This window comes from Mastigoproctus giganteus, chromosome 7 (genome assembly GCF_048544385.1).
Source record: "Mastigoproctus giganteus isolate SK-2022 chromosome 7, ASM4854438v1, whole genome shotgun sequence".
NCBI classification, from domain to species: domain Eukaryota; kingdom Metazoa; phylum Arthropoda; class Arachnida; order Uropygi; family Thelyphonidae; genus Mastigoproctus; species Mastigoproctus giganteus.
In genome coordinates, this window is record NC_143581.1 from 60845993 (window position 1) to 60867050 (window position 21058).

At 38.3% G+C, this 21058-nt stretch overlaps 1 protein-coding gene across 2 annotated transcripts in view; it reads left to right on the forward strand.

Moving 5' to 3' along the window:
- The first annotated feature begins 3275 nt into the window (after positions 1-3275).
- APP-BP1 (Nedd8-activating enzyme E1 regulatory subunit APP-BP1) overlaps positions 3276-21058 on the forward strand; it is a 237617-nt gene continuing 219834 nt past the window's right edge. For both annotated transcript variants that reach the window (XM_090376930.1, XM_090376931.1), the window contains exons 1-2: positions 3276-3352; positions 17480-17583. In XM_090376930.1, the coding sequence (XP_090233056.1) occupies positions 3282-3352; positions 17480-17583 (175 nt within the window). In that variant the 5' untranslated portion in view covers positions 3276-3281. The remainder of the gene's footprint in view (positions 3353-17479; positions 17584-21058) is intronic.

Consider the following 21058-nt stretch of genomic DNA (forward strand, 5'->3'; position numbering starts at 1 on the left):
GTGTCCGTAAATTTTGTGTGTTCTCTGGTCGATTTGCCTGGCAACACATGATCTACACTGGTATGCAAAATTTAAGGACCAGTGAGGTTTTCACCTGTAGCTTCTCATAGGAGTGGCCTGAATATGGGAAGAGCATACCAGAGGAACTTTGTGAGGTATAGAAATGATGTTTGTTTGTTTGTTATTTGGTTTTTAGGAGCATTAGCAACTAAGGCCATATAGGCCCGGGGATATGCGGTAGTCATTCCCTGACCTTTCCGCATCCTCCGTATTTGGTGGTCACGGGCTCGAGCCCCGGTCTAATCAAGAAGCGTGTGCTACGCACTGCTGCTCCTTCCCACCTAGCTAGGGAGGCGCCTAGAAATGATGAAGGAAACAACACCGACATAAGGACTTGTCCTGTATAGAAGATGACGCTAACAAGACATAAGGTTCAAACCCCAGGGGCTCACAACTGGTGGGTATGGGTTTGGCACACCCAGGGTCCTGAGCTGTATATCATCATTCTTCCCTTTCTTGGTGATTCCCTTTTACTTCTCTCTCTCTCTCTCTCTCTCTCTCTCTCTCTCTCTCTCTCTCTCTCTCTCTCTCTCTCTCTCTCTAAGGGTAACGGGGGAATTTTTATTTTTTTTGGCTGGCGTAGCATAAACCTCAGGCTTCCTTGCACCATATAGCTAATTATAATAATAATAACAACGAAAAAACCCCAGTTTCTCCGAGAGAAAACGTTGCTATCAATGCCTGACACCGACTAACTCAGCCACGGAGTGAAAAAAACCCACTAAAGTCCCTCGCGTCATCGACGGGATGAGAACTCGAATCCCGTCGATGTGTGGAGGACAGTGACGATACCACTGTGCTATCGCACAGACTCCACTTTAGGGATTTCAAAATTTAAAATTATGATATTACGGACCTACCCCCCCTAAATGATTACATCTACTGATATACCATATATTCATTTTGTCTGTAAATTGCGTGTGTTCTCTGGTCGATTTGCCTGTTTTACTAGACGTAAAAACCCCAGTTTCTGCGGAAAAAACCTTGCTTTTTGTGCCTGAGACCGACTAACTCAGTCACGGAGTGAAAAAAGCCCTTTAAAGTTCCTCGCGTCATCGACGGATTCGAACTCGGGCCTTTCTCACCCAGTGTGGGGAGGACGGTGACGATACCAGTGTCCTACTGCGTAAACTCCACTTTAGGGATTAGTCATTCTGATCCAAAAGCATTATTGAAACTAATAAAAGAACATTATTTAATAAATGAAGTGCCAGTATATTTCAAACTTATCACCGACTTTTGACTCTTTCTATTTCTGTTGCACTGGAGATTTTTTTTTTAAATTAAAAATTATTTAAGATCTATTGTGTTTCTAGAAAGATTTAGTTGTTTGCAATATTAGAAATAGAAAGGGATTTTTAGGCTCTGAATGGATTGATAAAGCTCAATGATGATGGGATTCTTCCTCTTGCTCAGATCACACTCATGATGGGGGGAACAAATTAAAATTGAGGAAGGACGATTGTAGAATAGATGTGCGGAAGTTTGTCTGTAGCCAGCGGGTGGTTGATTGCTGGAATAAACTTCTATCTGTTTTTGTAGAAATTGAGAGCTTAAATAAATTCAAGGAAGAACGATATAAACTATTGGAGGGAATGAGTAGGTGAAATGGAGTTGCCTTTTTTTTTTTTTTTGGCTGATGCTGTATAAGCTTGCTTTTTTTGCATCACTTTCCGCTGTTAATGCTAATACTAAAACGTAATATTGTTAACATGACACTGTTAATGCTAATAACGTAATATTGATATGCACGACATAATTTATAAAAATGCAATAACTAAATCGCAAAAACTTAACATGTAAAATGAACACGGAAAACTTAACATATAAAGTGCAAGTACTACTTATTGTAGTTTAAACTAAAATTTTTTAATGTAAATGTACACGCTTTTTACGTTGTGATATTTAGTTTATGTTTCAAGCTATTTCGAAAGTATAAAAAATATGAGTTTTGGTTTTCATTTATTATTTAAAAGGGTGCATTTTCAACTCAAATTTATACGGAGGTGTATATAGATCTAGCAATTGTCCTCTATCTACCCAGATGAATAGCTTGGTGAGTCCCTGCTGCTTGCCCAGCATAGACACTCGACGTGAGCTCCATACTTTTTATGGGATTATTAAAGAGGCTAGTCTATGAAATGGAAGTTGAGATATTCAGAAACAGTCAGAGGGAGTGTGACGGGTGCATCTGTTTTAAAACAGCCAAAATCCAAACAAACAAAATCCTAACAAAGAGGAGGTTCCTAATCCTAGCATGGAGGACTCAATGGATCATACATTAATTCTTTCACCCAGTTCTCTGGACTTTAATTATCACTCTGATGATATTTCAGAATTGCAACGGATAGAATAAGAAACAATTTACACCACTGAAGGAATAATCGAGCGATTTGGCGGTTCAAATTCTACGCGTGAAAGTCTGCTTTCAAGGAAGTCACTGCAACAATTTTATAATCAATAGATGACCCTTAAAAATTAAGGGCAATTAGTTTGTATGCGTGCATTTTTGGAAGTTCAATATTGGAACCAGGAGCGTCGAGGGGACAGGTGGGTAAGCTTCCCCGGGCACGGACAGTATGAAGGGTGACTTGGAATTTTAGTTCGAGCTTCCTCTACTGGGAAAGGCGTACCAGCTTGGTGAGGGTGTTTACCCCGGGGGCCCACGCTGGTTCTCTCGACACACGTGTTAATAACTCCTAAATCAGACATGTAGAATTATCATTAGCATTCGTAGAGGCATATGATGCAAGAAAGCAAGCTTATAAAGCCCCCAATCTCCCAAAACTTCGCATTTTACCTATTCATTCGCTCCAAAAGTTTGTCCAGTACTTCCTTGAACTCATTTAAACTATCAATTTCCACGACAGCTGGAAGTTTGTTCCAGCAATAAATCACCCGCTGGTTAAAGGCAAATTTCCGCAAAACATGTTCTACAACTGTCTTTCCTCAATTTGAATTTATGCCCCCTCAAGTGCATAATCTGAGCAAGAGGAAGAATGCCATCAGGATTGAGCTTGTTCAAACCATTCCAGGCTGATTTGATATTTGATTCTTATTTCGGACCTTAGAGTACGTGCTAAAAATTTTTTTTCGAATAGTTTGAAACCTCCTTTTTATATTAGCATCAGTGAACATTATTTAAGTGTTTTATGTTGTTTTCTACAGAAAATGGTGATCTTATTATTGTTAGGAGTCGCACTTTAAATGTTGAAGCCAAGATGGAAGCATTCAACAAGCCGAAGTCGCCCGGTGAAACAGAAAAAAGCAAGAAATATGATAGGCAGCTGAGGTACCCGCTTAACTATTTTAATGATATTATTCAGTAATTTTAATATAATTTAGATTTAAGTAATTTATTTATTATATTGTTATAGCATGAATAGTATAGGCTAGTGAATAATATAATACATTATTTATTATAGTAACGGTCTGTCTGTTATAATTTCTGTTTAAAATTGTACTGTTGTTGGATAGCAAGATTTTGCAGCAAGCCATCGCAGCATCGGTTCTTATGACCTTTTGGTCAGACAACTTGCTGCTAATTGAAACACTAGTGAACTTTAAGGGAAGGACGGAGGGCATTAGCGAAACTATCAATTCTGGATCCAACTGCGAAAATTGTGAACTGCCCCTGGTGATCTTAAACAATCACGCTTTATCAACTGTTCTCCCCCCCCCCTCCCCCAGTGGTGAACCGGTACCGTAGTTTCTCCACGTGGTGGGGAGGGCAGGTTACACCATTCTTAGGGTAATATCTGAAAGCAGCGGTGGGGTGGGACGATCACCCCCCACAGAACCTTAGTAAATTGAAAAAAAGCACTGTTTGTTTTATAATATTAAGTTATTCTATGTACTGTATATTATATGAAGCTGGTTAAAATTTTGAGATAAATTTGACTTAATTTTCTATTGTTGTCATTCACTTATTTCATATGATTACATCACTGTGTTGCCTTTTTTGCATATTTTGCCAGTATACACAGTTGGCCTCAACCAATGTGGTTTTGCGAGATGAGAGTTCAGTTGTAGAGTAAAAAGTTCCAGTAAAAAGCCGTACCTTCCTCTTCGGTTCAAGGGTGCAGAAAGAACACATTGGCTTTAGAGGTTAAAAGTGCACTGTGAAGATGATTCAGTTGGGATTGAGGCAAGAATAACAAACATCCTAAATTCATTTCTCATTCACAATGGTCTGCGAAATTATTAAATATTCTTCCCAGAACTAATACTAGTTAGGGGAAGTGCTATATGGGTTAAACCTCAAAACCTTATGAATAAGAGCACTAGTGGGATGGGATCCATCATTTGAATCTAATGATGTAGATGTTGATAAAATTAGAGATGCCAAGGGCAAGGAATTTGGATGTAGATTGGAATGATTGTGAGGTTTGTCACAGACATTCTCTCAGGTATGACAAGCTAGGGTTTGCTAATTGGGAGTCAAAAACACTGATGGAACTGATATACAGGTGACACTTGTGCCAAGTGAGCCGAATTTTGGTGGTCTGATCGTTCTGTGAGAACCAAATCATCAGCTTGCACTTTCATGATAGTGGGACTGTTAGTAACCCTGGGTATAATTCTCCTCCCCCCATGCACTTAGTTTACTGGAAGTGAATACCCAGGTGTGAATCAAGGTGTGGCATCCACACACAGAGGAATTGCCACCCTTTATGTTACCAGGCAGTGCTAGGTGGAAGATGACTCTTATCGACTGGTGCAGTACCATCACTTTGCCTATTGGAGACTTGAAACAGTAAAACCCACGTTTAGTTTCCAGAGTCTCCTGCAGCTTGTCATCTCTTCCATCATGCAGTACGATTAATGTTCTTTTAGGTTATGATGGGCATTATGCGTACAGGTCTGGAGGCCTCATTTTAGGAAGGATGTAGAGTTGCTTAAGTGTGTACAGAGAAGGGCAACAAGATTGGTGAGTGGAATGAAGGGGACCTCTTACCAAGAAAGGCTTAAGTTCTGCAAATTGCAGTTTCTAGAGACTAGGCACCTGCGAGGTGATCTGATTGAGGTGTATAAGGCCTTGAATGGGTTGAGCACGCCAAATTCTGATGGGATTCTTCCACTTGCTCAGGTTACGAACCTAAGCAGGCATAAATTCAAATTGAGGAAAGACAGTTGTAGAATAGATGTGTGGAAATTGCCTTAAGCAAGAAAGGTGGTTAATTGCTGGAACAAACTTCTAGCTGTCGTGGAAGTTGATAGATTAAATAAATTCAAAGAGGAACTGGATAAACTTTTAGAGGGAATGGATATGTGAAAATTTTTTTTTTTGGCTGATGCTGCATAAACTCATAAGCTTGTTTTCTTGCATCACATGTTCCTATTACTATTGTGACAAGATCCAGGATTTTGCAAGCTGAACACTAAATAGTCCACTGGGTGAAATTGGTAACTGTCTATGAGGCATCTGGATCAGCTAGTGTATTATCTCACTGCTTCTATCTGCCAGATAGTGACTGGAGGGAGTTCGAGTAATGGTGTGTGGGGGCATTGTTGAGGCCATGTTATGTTAAGGAGCTGGGTATATTCTTGCTATGCATATGCCATATCCAAAAATTTCATTACTTCACATGTCCTTAACTTTTCTTTACTATTAAATGCATCATGAGTAGACAAACTTTTCTGTGAAAAGATTTAAACCTCCCAATCACTTCCTTATTTGTTTCACAAATATATGTCATTTCAGTTTCAATCTCAGTGATGTCCATTTCACTTACTTTTTCTGACAGAATACCAATTATTGGTTGATTCAATCTCTGCTTATCTCATTTCTAATTATTAGCCATATGATTCCTTTCACTTCAAATTTGGTATTTGTGCATGTCTGCTCTGATATTCCCTGTCAGAGACTTAGCAATTTGGAATCTCCTCTTTTTGATCTTCTCTGGCTTAAGTATCATTTCTGTGAAGTGCACGCACTAGTGTATGTATGTTTGTTTTCCCAAAGTGTAGGGAGCACCTCAAGGGGTACACTTTGTTTTTTGAGGGGGCACTTGCTTTTTTTCACAAAGCACCTTTAATGAAAAGGAAAAACAAAACCATCCCACTAATCCAGGTACAAAGCATTTTTTAATTCATTTCTATTAGTCATATTTTATTCATATTTTATTTCTTTGAAATTAAATGTATTGAAATGTATATTGATTTATAAAAGTATGTATATTCATAGCTAAATTTCATGTCAGATCTGTTTATTTGCACTTGTTTTGGAACTTGGGGGGAACATGTGAAATTTATGAAAAATTTTATGGGGTCTCAAGGTATATTAGTTAGGGAACCTCTGGTTAACTCCAGTCTATCAGGCTCCTCCGTAGCCAGGTGGGCAGGAGCAGCAGTGCATAGCACATGCTTCTTGCTTCTTGGTCTAATCAAGATTAATTAATTGATTAATTAGTGATTAATCATTAATTGGAATTTACAAATTAATTGGAACTAGTTCATCCTATGGGGTGCGGAACCCTGTTCCATCTTAATGCTATCGATGTATGGATTTTGGCCATGTAGCCAAGTATTGTAAGAGTGATACCTTCTGTGGAGGTTGCAATCGCCCTTTTAAGGAGTATGCTAAGACACAAGACCATACACACTGCGAACTGCTGGAGGAGGAAGAAGCTCCCTTCAGCGTACTCTGCCATTTATAAGTCCTGTCCACAGTTTGAATGAGCTCGAGATATGGTTCATCAAAGGACAGCAAATGAGTAAGACTCATTTGAGTATGCGGGTTGACCCACTGGTTTGCAAATGTGAGGTTGATGAAGTCATTTGACCTTTTTTTGGACCAGTTCGTCTTTTCTAACGGTGAGGTCATTTTCTTGGGTAATTTTAGTGTTCATAACTCCAGCTGGCTTCAGTTTTTTGGTCATATGAACCAGGTGCTTAAGATGCTGATGCTTTTGCAATTACTAGTGATTTCTCACAGATTGTCATTTAACTACCACAATTCTAGACGCTCGATCTTTTTTTCATGATTGAGATGGATCTCTAGTGTTGAGGTGAGTGGATCTCTAGGCACCTTAGATCACAATTTGGTGATTTATCTTCTCAAGTGGAGTCTTTTTCTCAAGGCCACCCTCAGCCTTGTGTTAGCATTAGCATTAGTAGAGGCACATGATGCAAGAAAGCAAGCTTATACGGTATCAACCAAAAAAAAAAAAAAACCCTTCCCATTTCGCTGATCCATTCATTCCAAATGTTTGTCTAGTTCTGCCTTGAATTTATTTAAGCCGTCAACTTCCACAATAGATGGAAGTTTGTTCCATCAGTCAACTACCCTCTGGCTAAAGGCAAATTTCTGCACATCTATTCTACAACTGTCTTTCCTCAGTTTGAATCTATGCCCCCTCAGGTTTGTAATCTGAGCAAGAGGAAGAATCCCATCAGCATTGAGCCCGCTCAATCCATTCAAGGCCTTATACACCTCAATCAGATCACCTCGCAGGTGCCTAGTCTCCAGAAGCTGTAATTTGCAGAACTTAAGCCCTTCTTCATAAGAGCACCCCTTTGTTCCCTTCACCAGTCTTGTTGCCCTTCTCTGTACTCATTCTAGCAACTCTACATCCTTCCTAAAATGAGACTTCCAGACCTGTATGCAGTACTCAAGGTGTGATCTGATCATTGCCTTATACAACGGGATAATCACCTTCTTATCCCTGCTCGCAAAATTTCTGTATATCATTGACAAGATCCCGAGACCCCTGTCTGCATTGCTCAGGGTTTTTTTTCCTACACATCACAAAATTTCTCTGTAGCTACAGAATTGGCACTGGTGACTTCACTGCATACTTTAATGTTTTGGAAACCAACGCGGTGCTTGAACCTATTAAACCATCCATTGCTTGCCACGAACTTGGCTTGGGGTTCACACTACTTATCCTTAATATCTTCATAAATACTTCTTGCTTTTGCTTGAATGGCCATTGGACTCAGGGGCACTCGCTTCTGAATCTGATTTTCCATCCATATTATTAATAGTTTTTCCATCTTTGATATAGCACCTGAACGTTGTTTTGTGATCACTGTTGATCTTAAATGTGTTGATCCTTTAACATATTCTTTTATATGCGTGCTGTCCCTTAAAATAGTATTCACTGTTGAAGCAGCGAGACCTAATTCCATGCAATAGATGACAAACTTTGTCCTGCTTCGCACTTCTTAATTAATCATCTTCATTTTTAAATCAATTTTGTTTCATTTCCTAGCACTGCCAGCACTTGCACTTTCCTTTGGTCGCTTTCCCATCACCATTGTAATAAGTAAATAGGAATGAAGAGAAGATTCTGAAAATTTATTTGTTTTTTTATATGATTGAAGATTTCAATGAAGGGAAAGCAAACGTAAAAACCCACAGAATTCCAGTTATTGAGGTTTATCGCAAATGCAATAAGATTGGGTTTACTATCCATTTATAATAGATTGTGCTAATAGAAAAGCCCAATTCGTAAACTGCCAAGTGCAAATTGTTTTTATTGTTTTATGGTAGTGACCTCCAGAAATGTGTTTTAGAAAAATATCACGAAGGTGTTCAAAATTTATTCTTATAATGGAACATATGATAACGATGAAAGTATAGCTCAATTTCCATTATAAAAATGACCTTTTAGAGAGATAAATAGCTTAGTTATATGGCAAAAATTTCAACTTCCGAGGTCTTGGAACGAATTACCAAAAAAAAAAAAAACAATGTTAGTGGGTTTACATTACAATATTTTCATGATACCTCCATTTATTTGTATGGGATGCAAAATATGATCAAACTGGGTTGTTAGTTTTTCTGTCACAATTTTTTTTAAAGTTTTCACCGGCCGGCAAAAACTTTCGTAAAGTTGAATTTTGCTAAGTATAGTATTACGCTACTGGAGAATGGCTGTATATGCCAACAGAGACTTTCTTTTATAAATTATGTATATTGAAAGTTATTTTATTCTAAAAATGTATTAAGAGATTTGCTACAAAAAACTATTACTTAAGGAATTCACTTGCCTCAAAAACTGTTAGTGTTATTCAAGGGATTCATGAAGAGAAAAAGGTTGAACTACTAGCCTATGAAGAACTGAAATTTCAGTAAAGTTGTGAGCAATGATTGTAAGTTATCACTATACACAGAACACTGTGACATGTATAAATTAGTTAGTAATAAAGTTTAATCAGACAGGGAGTTAATATGTTAAAGCTGGTTATCTGATATGTGCTGTTTAAAGGGCATTGTGCTGTGCAAGCTTACTGTTATTCAAATATAACCTTTTCTGCATTTTAGTAATGGCAACATGGTGTAAGGAAGCAATGTTTATACAGCATCAGCCAACAACAACAAAAAAAAAAAAAAGCTTCATTTGCCCATTCCTGTATGCAGGTATTTCATATATGGCCTAACTATTGCCTTATACAATGGGATGATCACCTCTTTTTACCCTGTTGGCCAAGTTCTTGTATCTCATTGACAGAACACCATGAGCTGTTCTAGCAGCTTGTTTGCACTGCTCAGAGAATTTCATATTGGACTGGAGTTTGCTCATGTGGTATATTCTACTACCTTGAGTTTGGTACCACCGAAATGCTAAAATGGTATGTTATTCTGGGATTACTGCTACCCAAATGTATCTTGCAGTTATCACAATTAAACTTTTCTTTAACATTTATTCAAACTGCCCACTTTCACAACATTAACTAGAATTTCATTTCATTGTTACTGTTTAGCTGAAAAAAATTCTGCACATCTATTCTGCAACCATTCTTTTCCAATTTAAATTTGTACTTCCTGTGTTTAGGTGTGTTATCTGAGAAAGAGTAAAGATACCATCGGCATTTAGTATACTTAATTCTTTTAAAGCCTTATGTACTTCAGTTATATCACCATGCAGTTGCCTAATATGAATGTCGCATATTGTAATTGCTCACTTCCAATTCTTCAGTTTCATTTTCTGCCTACATCAAAGCTCGCAACAATTGTAAAGCAGTTATTAATCAGCCGAAACTAGATTTTGAATAGGCTAAGAGTAGAAAACTTGCTTCTTGCCCTAATGGTAGCCGAGCATCCTGGTCTCTTGCCAAAGCTATTGGCCACAAATTTTGCCCATCTTTGCTCCCACCTCTGTCAAAAATAGGCACCTCCGTAGCCAGGTGGGCAGGAGTAGCAGTGTGTAGCACATGCTTCTTGATTAGACAGGGGTTCAAACCCGTGCTTCTTTTAGGCACCTCAGATACGGAGGATGAGGAAAGGTGAGGGAATGACCACCGCATATCCCCGGAGCAATATGGCCTTAGTTGCATATGCTCCTAAAAACCACATAACAACAACCACCTCTGTCAAAACAAGATGGGTCTGTTGTCACTTCAGCCAAAGGATAAAGCTGACCTGCTAGCATCCCATTATTCTTCCAACTCATGTATTAATTATCTTGGTAAAACACCTCCTACCATTCCCAACAAGCTCCATTTAATGCCTCCTGTGGTCTTCCGTCAAAAGGATGTCAGAAGGATTTTGAGGAATTATGATGCTAAGAAAGCTCCAGGTCCTGATGGTATTTCTCCACTTGCTCTCAAAACGTGTGCTTCTGAACTTACTCCTGTTCTTTGTGCCTTTTTTCATTTTCTTATTCCAAAGGTGTTTTTCTTTCTGCTTGGAAATTTGCTCATATCCAGCTAGTTCCTAAAAAGGGTGACAAATCCCTCCCCTCCAGTTATTGTTCCCTTGCAATCACTTCTACTCTTTCTAAAGGGGGAAATCAATTAACCACCAACTCTTAAACTACCTAGAAACCTTCCATCTGATCAACAATCACCAATATGGATTCTGTCATCCACTGGTGATATTCTGCCTTATATTACCCATTTATGGACAAATTCAATGGAAAAGGTCGGTGAAACACAAGCAGTTGCTCTTGACATCTCAAAGGCTTTCGATCGTGTTTGGCATAAAGGTCTTCTAAACAAGCTTCCATCTTATGGTTTGCCAACTGTTTTTTGTGATTGATTATCGAGTTTTCTCTCTGATCGCTCACTGAGGGTGATGGTGGATGACTCTGTCTTCTGGCTTCTCCACCAATGCTGGTGTCTCCCTAAGGTTCAGTTCTTTCCCCCACCCTTTTCCTCTTGTATATTAATGATGTTCTTCCATTGATTGGAAATCCTATCCATAGTTTTGCCGATGTTAGCACATTGCATTCTACTTTCCAGTTCAAGAAACCTTGCCCAGCTCATTCAGCTTCAACTTCTCGAATATCCACTACCAATTCCTTAAATGCCGATCTCCAGTGGGGCAAAGACAACTTAGTTGATTTCAATCCTTCTAAAACCCAGTAGTAGTAGTGGCATGTGATGCAAGAAACCAAGTATATGAGCTTATGCACCATCAGCCAAAAAAAAAAAAAAAAAATCACACCATTCCCTCCAAATGCCTGTCCAGTTCCTCCTTAAATTTATTCAGCCTATCAACTTTCACAACGACAGATGGAAGTTTGTTCCAGCAATTAACCACCTGCTGGCCAAAGGCAAATTTCCACACACCTATTTTACATTCGTCTTTTCTTAATTTGAATTTATGCCCCCTTAGCTTCGTAATCTGAACAAGTGGAAGGATCCCATCAGAATTCAGCGTGCTCAACACATTCAAGGCCTTATACACCTCAATCAGATCACCTCACAGGTGCCTAGTCTCCAGCCACTGCAATTTGCAGAACTTAAGCCTCTCTTGGTCAAAGGATCCTTTCATTCCCCTCACCAATCTTGTTGCCCTTCTCTGTACACGCTCAAGCAAATCGACATCCTTCCTAAAATGAGGCCTCCAGACCTGTACGCAGTACTCAAGGCGTGGCCTGACCATTGCCTTATACAGAGGGACGATCACCTCCTTTTCCCTGCTAGCAGAATTCCTATATATCATTGACAAAACCCTATGACCTGCCCTGGCAGCCTGTCTGTATTGCTCAAAAAACTTCATATCTGACTGCACAATTACTCCCAGGTCTTTTTCATTTTCTGCCACCTTAAGTGTAGTACCACGCAGTTGATACTTTTCTCTCGAGTTACTTCTACTCATATGCAGTACTTTGCATTTTTCAAGGTTAAACTTCAGTTGCCACTTCTTAGCCTATCTGCCCAAATTATCTAGATCCGGTTGCACTAGAACACTGCCATTACTGTCATTAACAACCCTGCCAACCTTTGTATCATCTGCAAACTTCGACACTAAGCCTGATATATCTTCATCAATATCATTGATAAATATACAAAACAACAGTGGACCCAACACCGAACCCCGTGGGACTCCACTAATAACATTAGTCCAAGAAGAGCAGCACCCATTGATTACCACCCTCTGTCTTCTCCCACTTAACCATCCTTTTATCCATTGTAGCAACTTACCCTTAATACCATTCTGCTCCAATTTGTACAATAGTCTTCCATGCGCAACAGTGTCAAAAGCTTTCCTGAAATCCAAATATATGATATCAAAATTATTTTTTGCATCCAGTTCCTTTGTAACCACATCATAATATCCTATCAAATTTGTCAGACAAGACTTTCCCTTAACAAACCCATGCTGTGTCTGAATTATTGCTGCTGTCTTGTCTAGATGATCCTGCAATGCATCTTTAACCAGCGACTCCATTATTTTACCCGGAACAGAAGTTAAACTAACTGGTCTGTAATTACCCGTGTCACCCTTCGATCCCCCTTTGTGAATTGGGGATACATTTGCACATCTCCAGTCCGTGGGAACCTCAACTGAGTCCAAGGATTCTCTCATAATTATGGCTAAGGGTTTGCTTAGTTGCTTTGCCATCTCCTTTAATATAACTGGATAGATCCCATCCACCCCCAGGTGCTTTTCTTACGTTTAACTTCAACAGTTTCTCTTCCACTTTGCTCTCAGTTATTACAAAATCATTAAGTATCCTGCTACAATTTGATAACCTTCTGCCATTTTCAAACCCTTAATAATTCCTCACGTGTGAATGTAGATGCAAAATAGTCATTCAGTTTGTTTGCTATCTGAGCAGGATCATCAACAGTCGAACCATTGATGTCAAGTGGAGCAATCAGATTCATCCCCTTCCTTTTAGAGTTTATATAAGTAAAGAAATCCATGCTGTTTTTCTTAGCATCTTTTGCCAAGGATTTCTCATAATCTGCCTTCGCCTGCCTAACCTCCTTTATAACTTGGTTACAGATCAACTTGTAGCTATCGTAGGCTTCTGTGTCACGTGTTAATTTGTATGCATTCCATGCATTTTTCTTCTCTGTTATGAGTCTCATTAGTTCATTTGACAACCATTTAGGCCTAATCCTTGAAAAATATTTCTTAATAGGTATGAAACTTTTAGTAGCATCCACGATTAATTCCTTGAATGCTTCCCACTTAGAATTTACTGTTGGTAACATCATCAGTTGATTCCACTGTACAGAATTTAAAAACTGTCGGAGACCACTGTACTCGCCTTTACGTTAGCAAAAATCCTTTCCTTTACCCTTGATGGAAATTAAATCTTTAAGTAAATCCGACGTCAGTACACTGTGATCACTGCCACCCAGTGGTCTTTTATCTGCAAATTCCTAATACATGAATGATCACTGCTGATAACCAGATCAAGAGTATTACTTTCTCTGGTTGTCTCTTGAACATGCTGCTGCAGAAAACAATCATCCAATAAATCCACAAAAGTCTGACTAGTGTGTGAGTGCCCAACCCACAAGTTCCAGTCAATATCTGGGAAGTTAAAATCCCCCATTATAAGACATTCCGATTTACTAGCCCACTCTATTTCTCTGTACAATTGTTCATTGTACTCAATGAACTGGATGCACTTCTTTTGATTTTATGTTTTTCTTAATTAACAGCATAACACCTCCTCTCTTCCTATCCTGTCTATCCTTTCTGTACACATTGTACTCCCCAAATTCCAGTTCGGCATTCCTTATATCAGTGTGACACCATGTCTCTGATATCCCAACAATATCCGCCTTTGATGTCTTCACCAACACTTCAAATTCATCAAATTTATTTACTATACTTCTAGCATTGGTATACATGCAAGCATACATGCTCCTACTCCTATTCTTTGTTACCCTAACACATCCTATATACCCACCCGTTCCATGATGACCGCCACCCGTCCCTAAAACACCTAACACCCCACGCTCCAGGTCGCTACTTATTCTAATAGAAGTTTTGCAAGAATCACCTTCACCTCTGCCTACGGCTACTGTTAAACTATTAGTCCTTGTATGCACCCAATCTAGCAGTTTTCCGACCCACCTAACACTGCCTCGATAGCATCAGCAAACATTCTTGCACCCTTTCTATTTAAGTGTATCCCATCCCTGTAGAAGCAGTCTCTCCTGTTAACAAGTACAGACCAGGCTGAAAAAAATTCTACCCCTTGAGCCTTGCACAATCTTTCCAGGGCCGAATTGATTGACAGGGCTCTCATCATATAACTAACTAGTGGCCGGCCTGTGAACACCATTTTAGAGCTGTACCCTCGAAACATAAGGAAGATTAGATCTCACTGTGATGTCCATCATAACCTCAAAAGTAATGAGTCATACTGCATGATGGAAGAGATGGGGAAGGGTTGACTGGAACTTAGTTCTTGAGAATAAACATGGGTTCCACCACTTCAAGCAAATTGGCAAAGCAATAAGCAAAGTGGTGGTGTTGCACTGGTTGATGAGAGTCATCTACCACCTAGTATTGCCTGGTAACACAGAGGGTGGCATTCCTCCATGTGGTGTGGGCGCCACACCTCGACCCGTGCTTATGTTTGTTCACACCTGGGTAGTCACCCACAGTGTGCTTGTTCATGGGGGTTATACCCAGGATTACTAACAGTCCCACCATCCTGAAGGTGCAAGCAGAGGATTTGGGTCCACTTGACTTGCGTGTCACCTGATTATCAGTTCCATCAGCATTTTAGACTCCCAGGTAGGAAGTACAGCTTGTCTGGCATGTCTGAGAGAATGTCTGTGACAACCTCAAGGACCAGTTGAATTGAAAGCTTGTGGGATTACTTCAAAAAACCTGTCTGGCCTGTTCTGGTGATAATGAGCTTGTTATGGCAATTCTAAAAACCAGAGTAACAAGGATATTAAAAGAGGAGATTGAACACTTGATGGTAATAGGCTGTCCTTATCTTATTAATTTGGGTGCTGAAAAGGGACTGTACGTCTTCCTGTGAAAATCAATGAATAGTTGGTGGAAATTTACTGTTATCTAGGAAAAGTGCTAAAAGGAAAGATAGATTTAAACAATTTTGACCATTGCATGCTACTGAAAGTCAAAAATATTTGAAGTCTGTGTGTACCCATTGGCCATCTGTGGTTAAATTTGTAACTAGAAAAGTGGTAAAACAATGGTAACCTTTGACAAGCATGTTTGAACAAGTGGTGAGAAAAGCAATATGTGCACTTTCAGTTACCAAATTGAAAAGTACACCAAGGGATCACTAGCAATGGCACTGACTCATTAAAATGCAGTTCACAATCCAAAAGTTTTGGCTTGAATGAAGCGATTTGATTGTTTCTTTTAAATATCATTCCGGTGTTTGAAAATCTGAACATAACTCTTAAATCCAACTCTCAAATCTCTGTACTAATTTCATTACTCCAGGATATGTTGAAGAATGTAACTTGCATATTTATTTTAGCAACAGTTTTCAAATCTTCCTCTTCTGTTTGGAAATTGATTATCATAGCAGGCTAAACCTATCATTTAGATGATTGTGACTTAGTCATAGGCATTTCTACTGTCAAGGTTGTGGTCAGTCTATAACAAGAATAGAAGATTCTGTTCTTTTTCTCGGTGAGGAAGTACCTTGTGGCTGCATGTGAGTGCATGGCGTAAAAATTCCCATTGAAAAGTGTTCTTATAAATGCTGAGGGACCATAAATTTCATCATTTAGAGTGCATTATTTTTAAATTTGAAATTTTTTGTGGATAAGTTTCTAATACTCTTGGTGTTATTAAAGATAAAGAAATGGATGAAGCAATTGGTGTTTTGCAGTATCACTTCTGTTGGTTTCAGTTCAAGAACCTACTAGATGCTATTATGAAAGATGAAAGAATTGATGTGTAGTAGTCCTTGGTTGGGGAACTTACAAGTGCACAAGGAAGCTTAAAATGTAACAAATTATCCCAAGTTATTCTTGGAATTTTAGCAATTCCTCATAGTAGTGCTGAGTGTACAAGAATATTTAGCCAGTTAGAAAAAGAGAAACTGATTTCAGATCTTCTCTGTCCAGTGAAGCTTTGTAAATACTCCTAATTGCCTGAAACCTTCCTAGACAGTAGGGCCACTGTTATGAACAGAACTTTGACTCAACATTTCTGAAGGGGACAAATTCTATAATAATATGTTCCTTGAAGCAAACAAAATCAGTTGATGTCAGATAGGATATCCAAATAGAAATCCACAGTCAGTAAAATGTTAGGTAAGCTAATGCTTAAAAGTATACTATATTAGGTAAATAATCCTGTGGTTGTATTTTAATGTAAAATGTGTATTTTGGCAATGAAATTTAATTTCTAGTGCAGTGCAGATGTTAAAAGAAACCTCTTCCTTTTCCTCCCCAAAAATCTGTTTTCCTTCTGTTTTGAGGATTACTCCTGCTTTTTGCAAAAAAACTTCCTTTTCCTCTTTTTTACAAATGCCTGATTTTCAGCTTTTTGAAAGTCAAATGTTGGTGGCTATACATGTAACCTATGATTGCGGTATGTTACCTTTTGCTTGAGTGATATAAGTGCACGTTCCAATCTGCAGGTACTTTTGAATCTAACTTACCCATGATGTGAAAAAAATCCAAAAATTTCTTGTTTGACAGGACTCAAGCCCGTTATTTTTCACACCTGTGGGATCCTGGAATCAAATTTTTACATAACTCAATGTGTCTTCAGTATGGGGTTGTCTAATGGCATGTTGATGACTACTTTTTTTACTGCACCATCATCTTGCATCTCAGATTGTGGCTATATCTTGTCACTGGAGTTGCTCAGGTCTTCACAGTACCTACCTCCCCACCAGTAAAACTCCAATCAGAGTTGAAACTTGGGTCTGGGTAGTGGCATACTACTTTAAATAAATAGTAGTGTACTTTTCCATTGGAGTAGTGCCTTTTATTTAATGTAGTGCAATATTTAGGCAACCCATGGCAGTATGCCACCACAATATGGAATTAATGCACCAAGTATCAAATCCAGTTTTCTCATAGCTATGTACAGAAAGAGGCTATGCCTGACATGTACGATAACATATAGCTTTCATAGCTTGATCATGAAGTTAAGTATCATAACTGAAGTTTAAGCATCATAGATATAAAGTTCAGTATGTCATTAGACTTAGTTAATTTTAAATGTATGATGCATCTGTTCCTTAATTTAAAAAAAATATATTTTCATCATTTCTAGATTATGGGGTGACCATGGGCAGTCAGCTTTAGAAGGAGCTCATGTCTGTCTGATTAATGCAACAGCTACTGGAACAGAAGCTCTTAAAAGTGTTGTTCTCCCAGGTATGTATATATAGCTTTTTTTATTCTTATTATTTGCAATTTCTAATTTGATTTAAATGGTAACTGTTTTTAATTTGGTAGAAAAGGGGAACTAAGTTAGGTGTTGATTCAGTTATTTTAAAACACTGCAAAAAAAAAATATAAATTTTGTGGTGTTTTATCCAGGGATTTTTTTCCTCACTGTATAATTTTCTTTTGAAGAAAAAATTAAGGGGAAATATTTTTTCCCAATGTCATTTTTTTGTGCTGAAATTAGAAAAGAATATTTTTAGCAAATAGCACCTGCTAGGTATTGCATATTAGGAAATCTTGTGTATTATCTGCTTTTAACCCTCTCCCATAATAAAGGAATGGAAAAATCAAAAAGCTTTTAGCTCTAGTGATGTGTTCAAGAACATTATTAAACAACACAGGTGTTATGTGTAAGAAGACAAAAGGACTTTTCTGCATAGAAAGTTGTTGTTGTTGTTGTTGTTGTTGTTGGTTTTTAGGAGCATTAGCAACTAAGGCCATATTGCTCCGGGATATGCGGTGGTCATTTCCTGACCTTTCCGCATCCTCCGTATTTGGTGGTGACGGGCTCGAACCCTGGTCTAATCAAGAAACATGTGCTAGCATAGAAAGTAAATGAAATGCTAATGTAAATGTAACTTCTCAAATAAGCTACAATAAATTTAGTTAAAAATATGGAATTTAAGAAAAGTTATGCTATGGAATTAGATACAGAAGTTTAAATTAATGTGATTTAGATTTTTTGACTGTAGATGCATTTCTAAATTTTAATTTTTTTTAATTCAGTGCATTAGTTATGGTTTTATTCGAATCAAAGAATCTTCACTGCTTTTGTAATATAGTGTAATATACAATATGAGAATGAATATTATAAAGCAAAACTGAGAGTAGGAGTGTGTTATAGGCCAAATGGCTCTGATGAGTACAACAAACAGGTATAGAGAAATAGTGGGCCATTAAATCAGAATATCTTTATAATGGGAGATTAACTTTTTAGATATTGACTGTAACTTGGGGGCTGGTCACTCACAGGCTAGCAAGACTTTTGTAGATTTATTGGATGACTGTTTTTTCTACAGCAACACCATGTTAGAGAGGCTACAAGAGGGAGTAATACTCTTGATCTGATTATCAGAAGTGATTATTCATGCATTAAGAATCTGCAGATAAAAGGACTACCAGGTGGCTGTGATCACAATGTATGGATTTGAGATTTACTTAAAGGTGCAACTACCATCAAGGGTAAAAGGAAAAGGTTTTTGCTTTTGTGAAGGTGACTACAGTGGTCCCAGACAGTTTTTAAATTCTGTACAGTGGGACCAACTGATGACGTTATGATTAGCAAATTCTAAATGGAAAGCGTTCAAGGAATTAATCATAGAAGCTACTAGATTTTTCATACCAACTAAGAAATATTCTTCAAGGTATAGGCCAAAACGGATGTCAGATGAACTAATGAGGCTCGTGGCAGAGAAGAAAAATGCAATGCATGAGATGCATATAAAATTATCAGGAGACACAGAAGCTTATGGTAGATATAAGTTAGTCTGTAATCAAGTCACAAATGAGGTTAGGCAAGCAAAGGCAGATTATGAGAAATCTTTGACAAAGGATGCAAAACAAACCAGCAAAGACGTCTTTACTTATGTAAACTATAGAAGAAAGGGGATGAATCAGTCTGGTTCTCTTGATATCGGTGGTTCGACTTTTGATGATCCTACTCAGGTAGCTGACAAACTGAATGAATATTTTGCATTATTGCAAAATACTACATCCACACATGAGGAATTCTGTGGGGAAGTGGAGGCCATATGCTTATCAAACTCTAACAGATGGCTAAACGATTTTGTAATAACTGAGAGCATAGTGGAGGAAAAATTGTTGAAGTTAAACATAAGAAAGGCATCGGGGGATGGATGGAATCTCTCCAGTTATATTAGCATTAGTAGAGGTATACGATGCAAGAAAGCAAGCTTATACAGCATCAGCCAAAAATATATATATATATTAAAGGAGGCAGCAAAGGAGATAAGCACATCCTTAGCCATAATTAACAGAGCATTTGTTTTACTTAGAGTAGGTCCCCACGGACTAGTGGTGTAAAAATGTGTCCCCAATTCACAAAGGGGGGGGGGAACAAAGGATGTCATGAATAATTACAGATCTGTTAGTTTAACTTCTTTTCCGAGGAAAATAATGGAGCCTGGTAAAGAAGTAATTTTGAACTTGCTCAAACCATTCAAGGCCTTATACATCTCATTGAGATCGCCTCACAGGTGCCTAGGCTCAAGACACTGCAATTTGCAAAACTTAAGCCTTTCTTGGTATGAGTAGCCCTTTCTTCCCCCTCACCAATCTCATTGCCATTTTCTCTATTCATTCCATCAGCTCTACATCCTTCCTTAAATGAGGCCTCCAGATCTGTATACAGTACTCAAGATGTGGCCTGACCATTGCCTTATATAAAGGCATAATCGCCTCCTTATCCCTGCTAGGAAAATTCCTATATATCGTTGACAACATCCTATGAGCTGCTTTTTCAGACTGTCTGCATTGCTCAGAAAACAAACTTCGTATCTGACTGCAATTACCTCGAGGTCTTTTTCATTCTCCATTAATATTGAGTGTAATGCTGCACAGTTGGTATGTTACTCTGGGGGTTGCTGCCACCCATATCGACAACAGTATCTTGCATTTGTCAATGTTAAACTTCGGTTGCCACCTCTCAGCCCATCTGCTCAACTTTTCTAGTTGCAGTAGCATACTGTCATTAACATCATTAACAACCCTGCCAACCTTCGTGTCATCTGCAAACTTGGATGTTAAGTCTGATATACCTTCATCAATATCATCGATAAATATAGAAAACAACAATGGTCCCAACACAAAACCCTGGGGGGCTTACCTACTAACATTAGTCCACGATGAGCAGTGTCCATTGATTACCACTTTGTCTTCTCTCACTCAGCCATTCCTTTATCCGTAGCAGCAACTTGCCCTTAATGCCTTACTGCTCCAGTGCATACAGTAGTCTTCCATGTGCAACAGTATCAAAAGCTTTCCTAAAATCCAAGTATATAATATCAAAATTGTTTTTTGCATCCAGTTCCTTTGTGACCACATCATAGTATCCAATCAAATTGATTAGACAAGAATTCCTTAACTCCCTTAAGGAAGTTTTTAACTTCCTTAACAAACCCATGCTGTGTCCGAATTACTACTGCAGTCTTGTCTAGATGATTTTGCAATGCTTCATTAACCAGTGACTCCATTATTTTTCCATGGAACAGAAGTTAAACTAACAGGTCTGTAATTACTTGTGTCACCCTTTGATCCTCATTTTTGATTTGCACATTTCATAATTATGACACGTTTGCACATTTCATAATTATCAATTGTGCATGGATGCTCTCATATTTATGGTTAAGGGTTTGCTTACTTCCTTTGCTGCCTCCTTTAATAT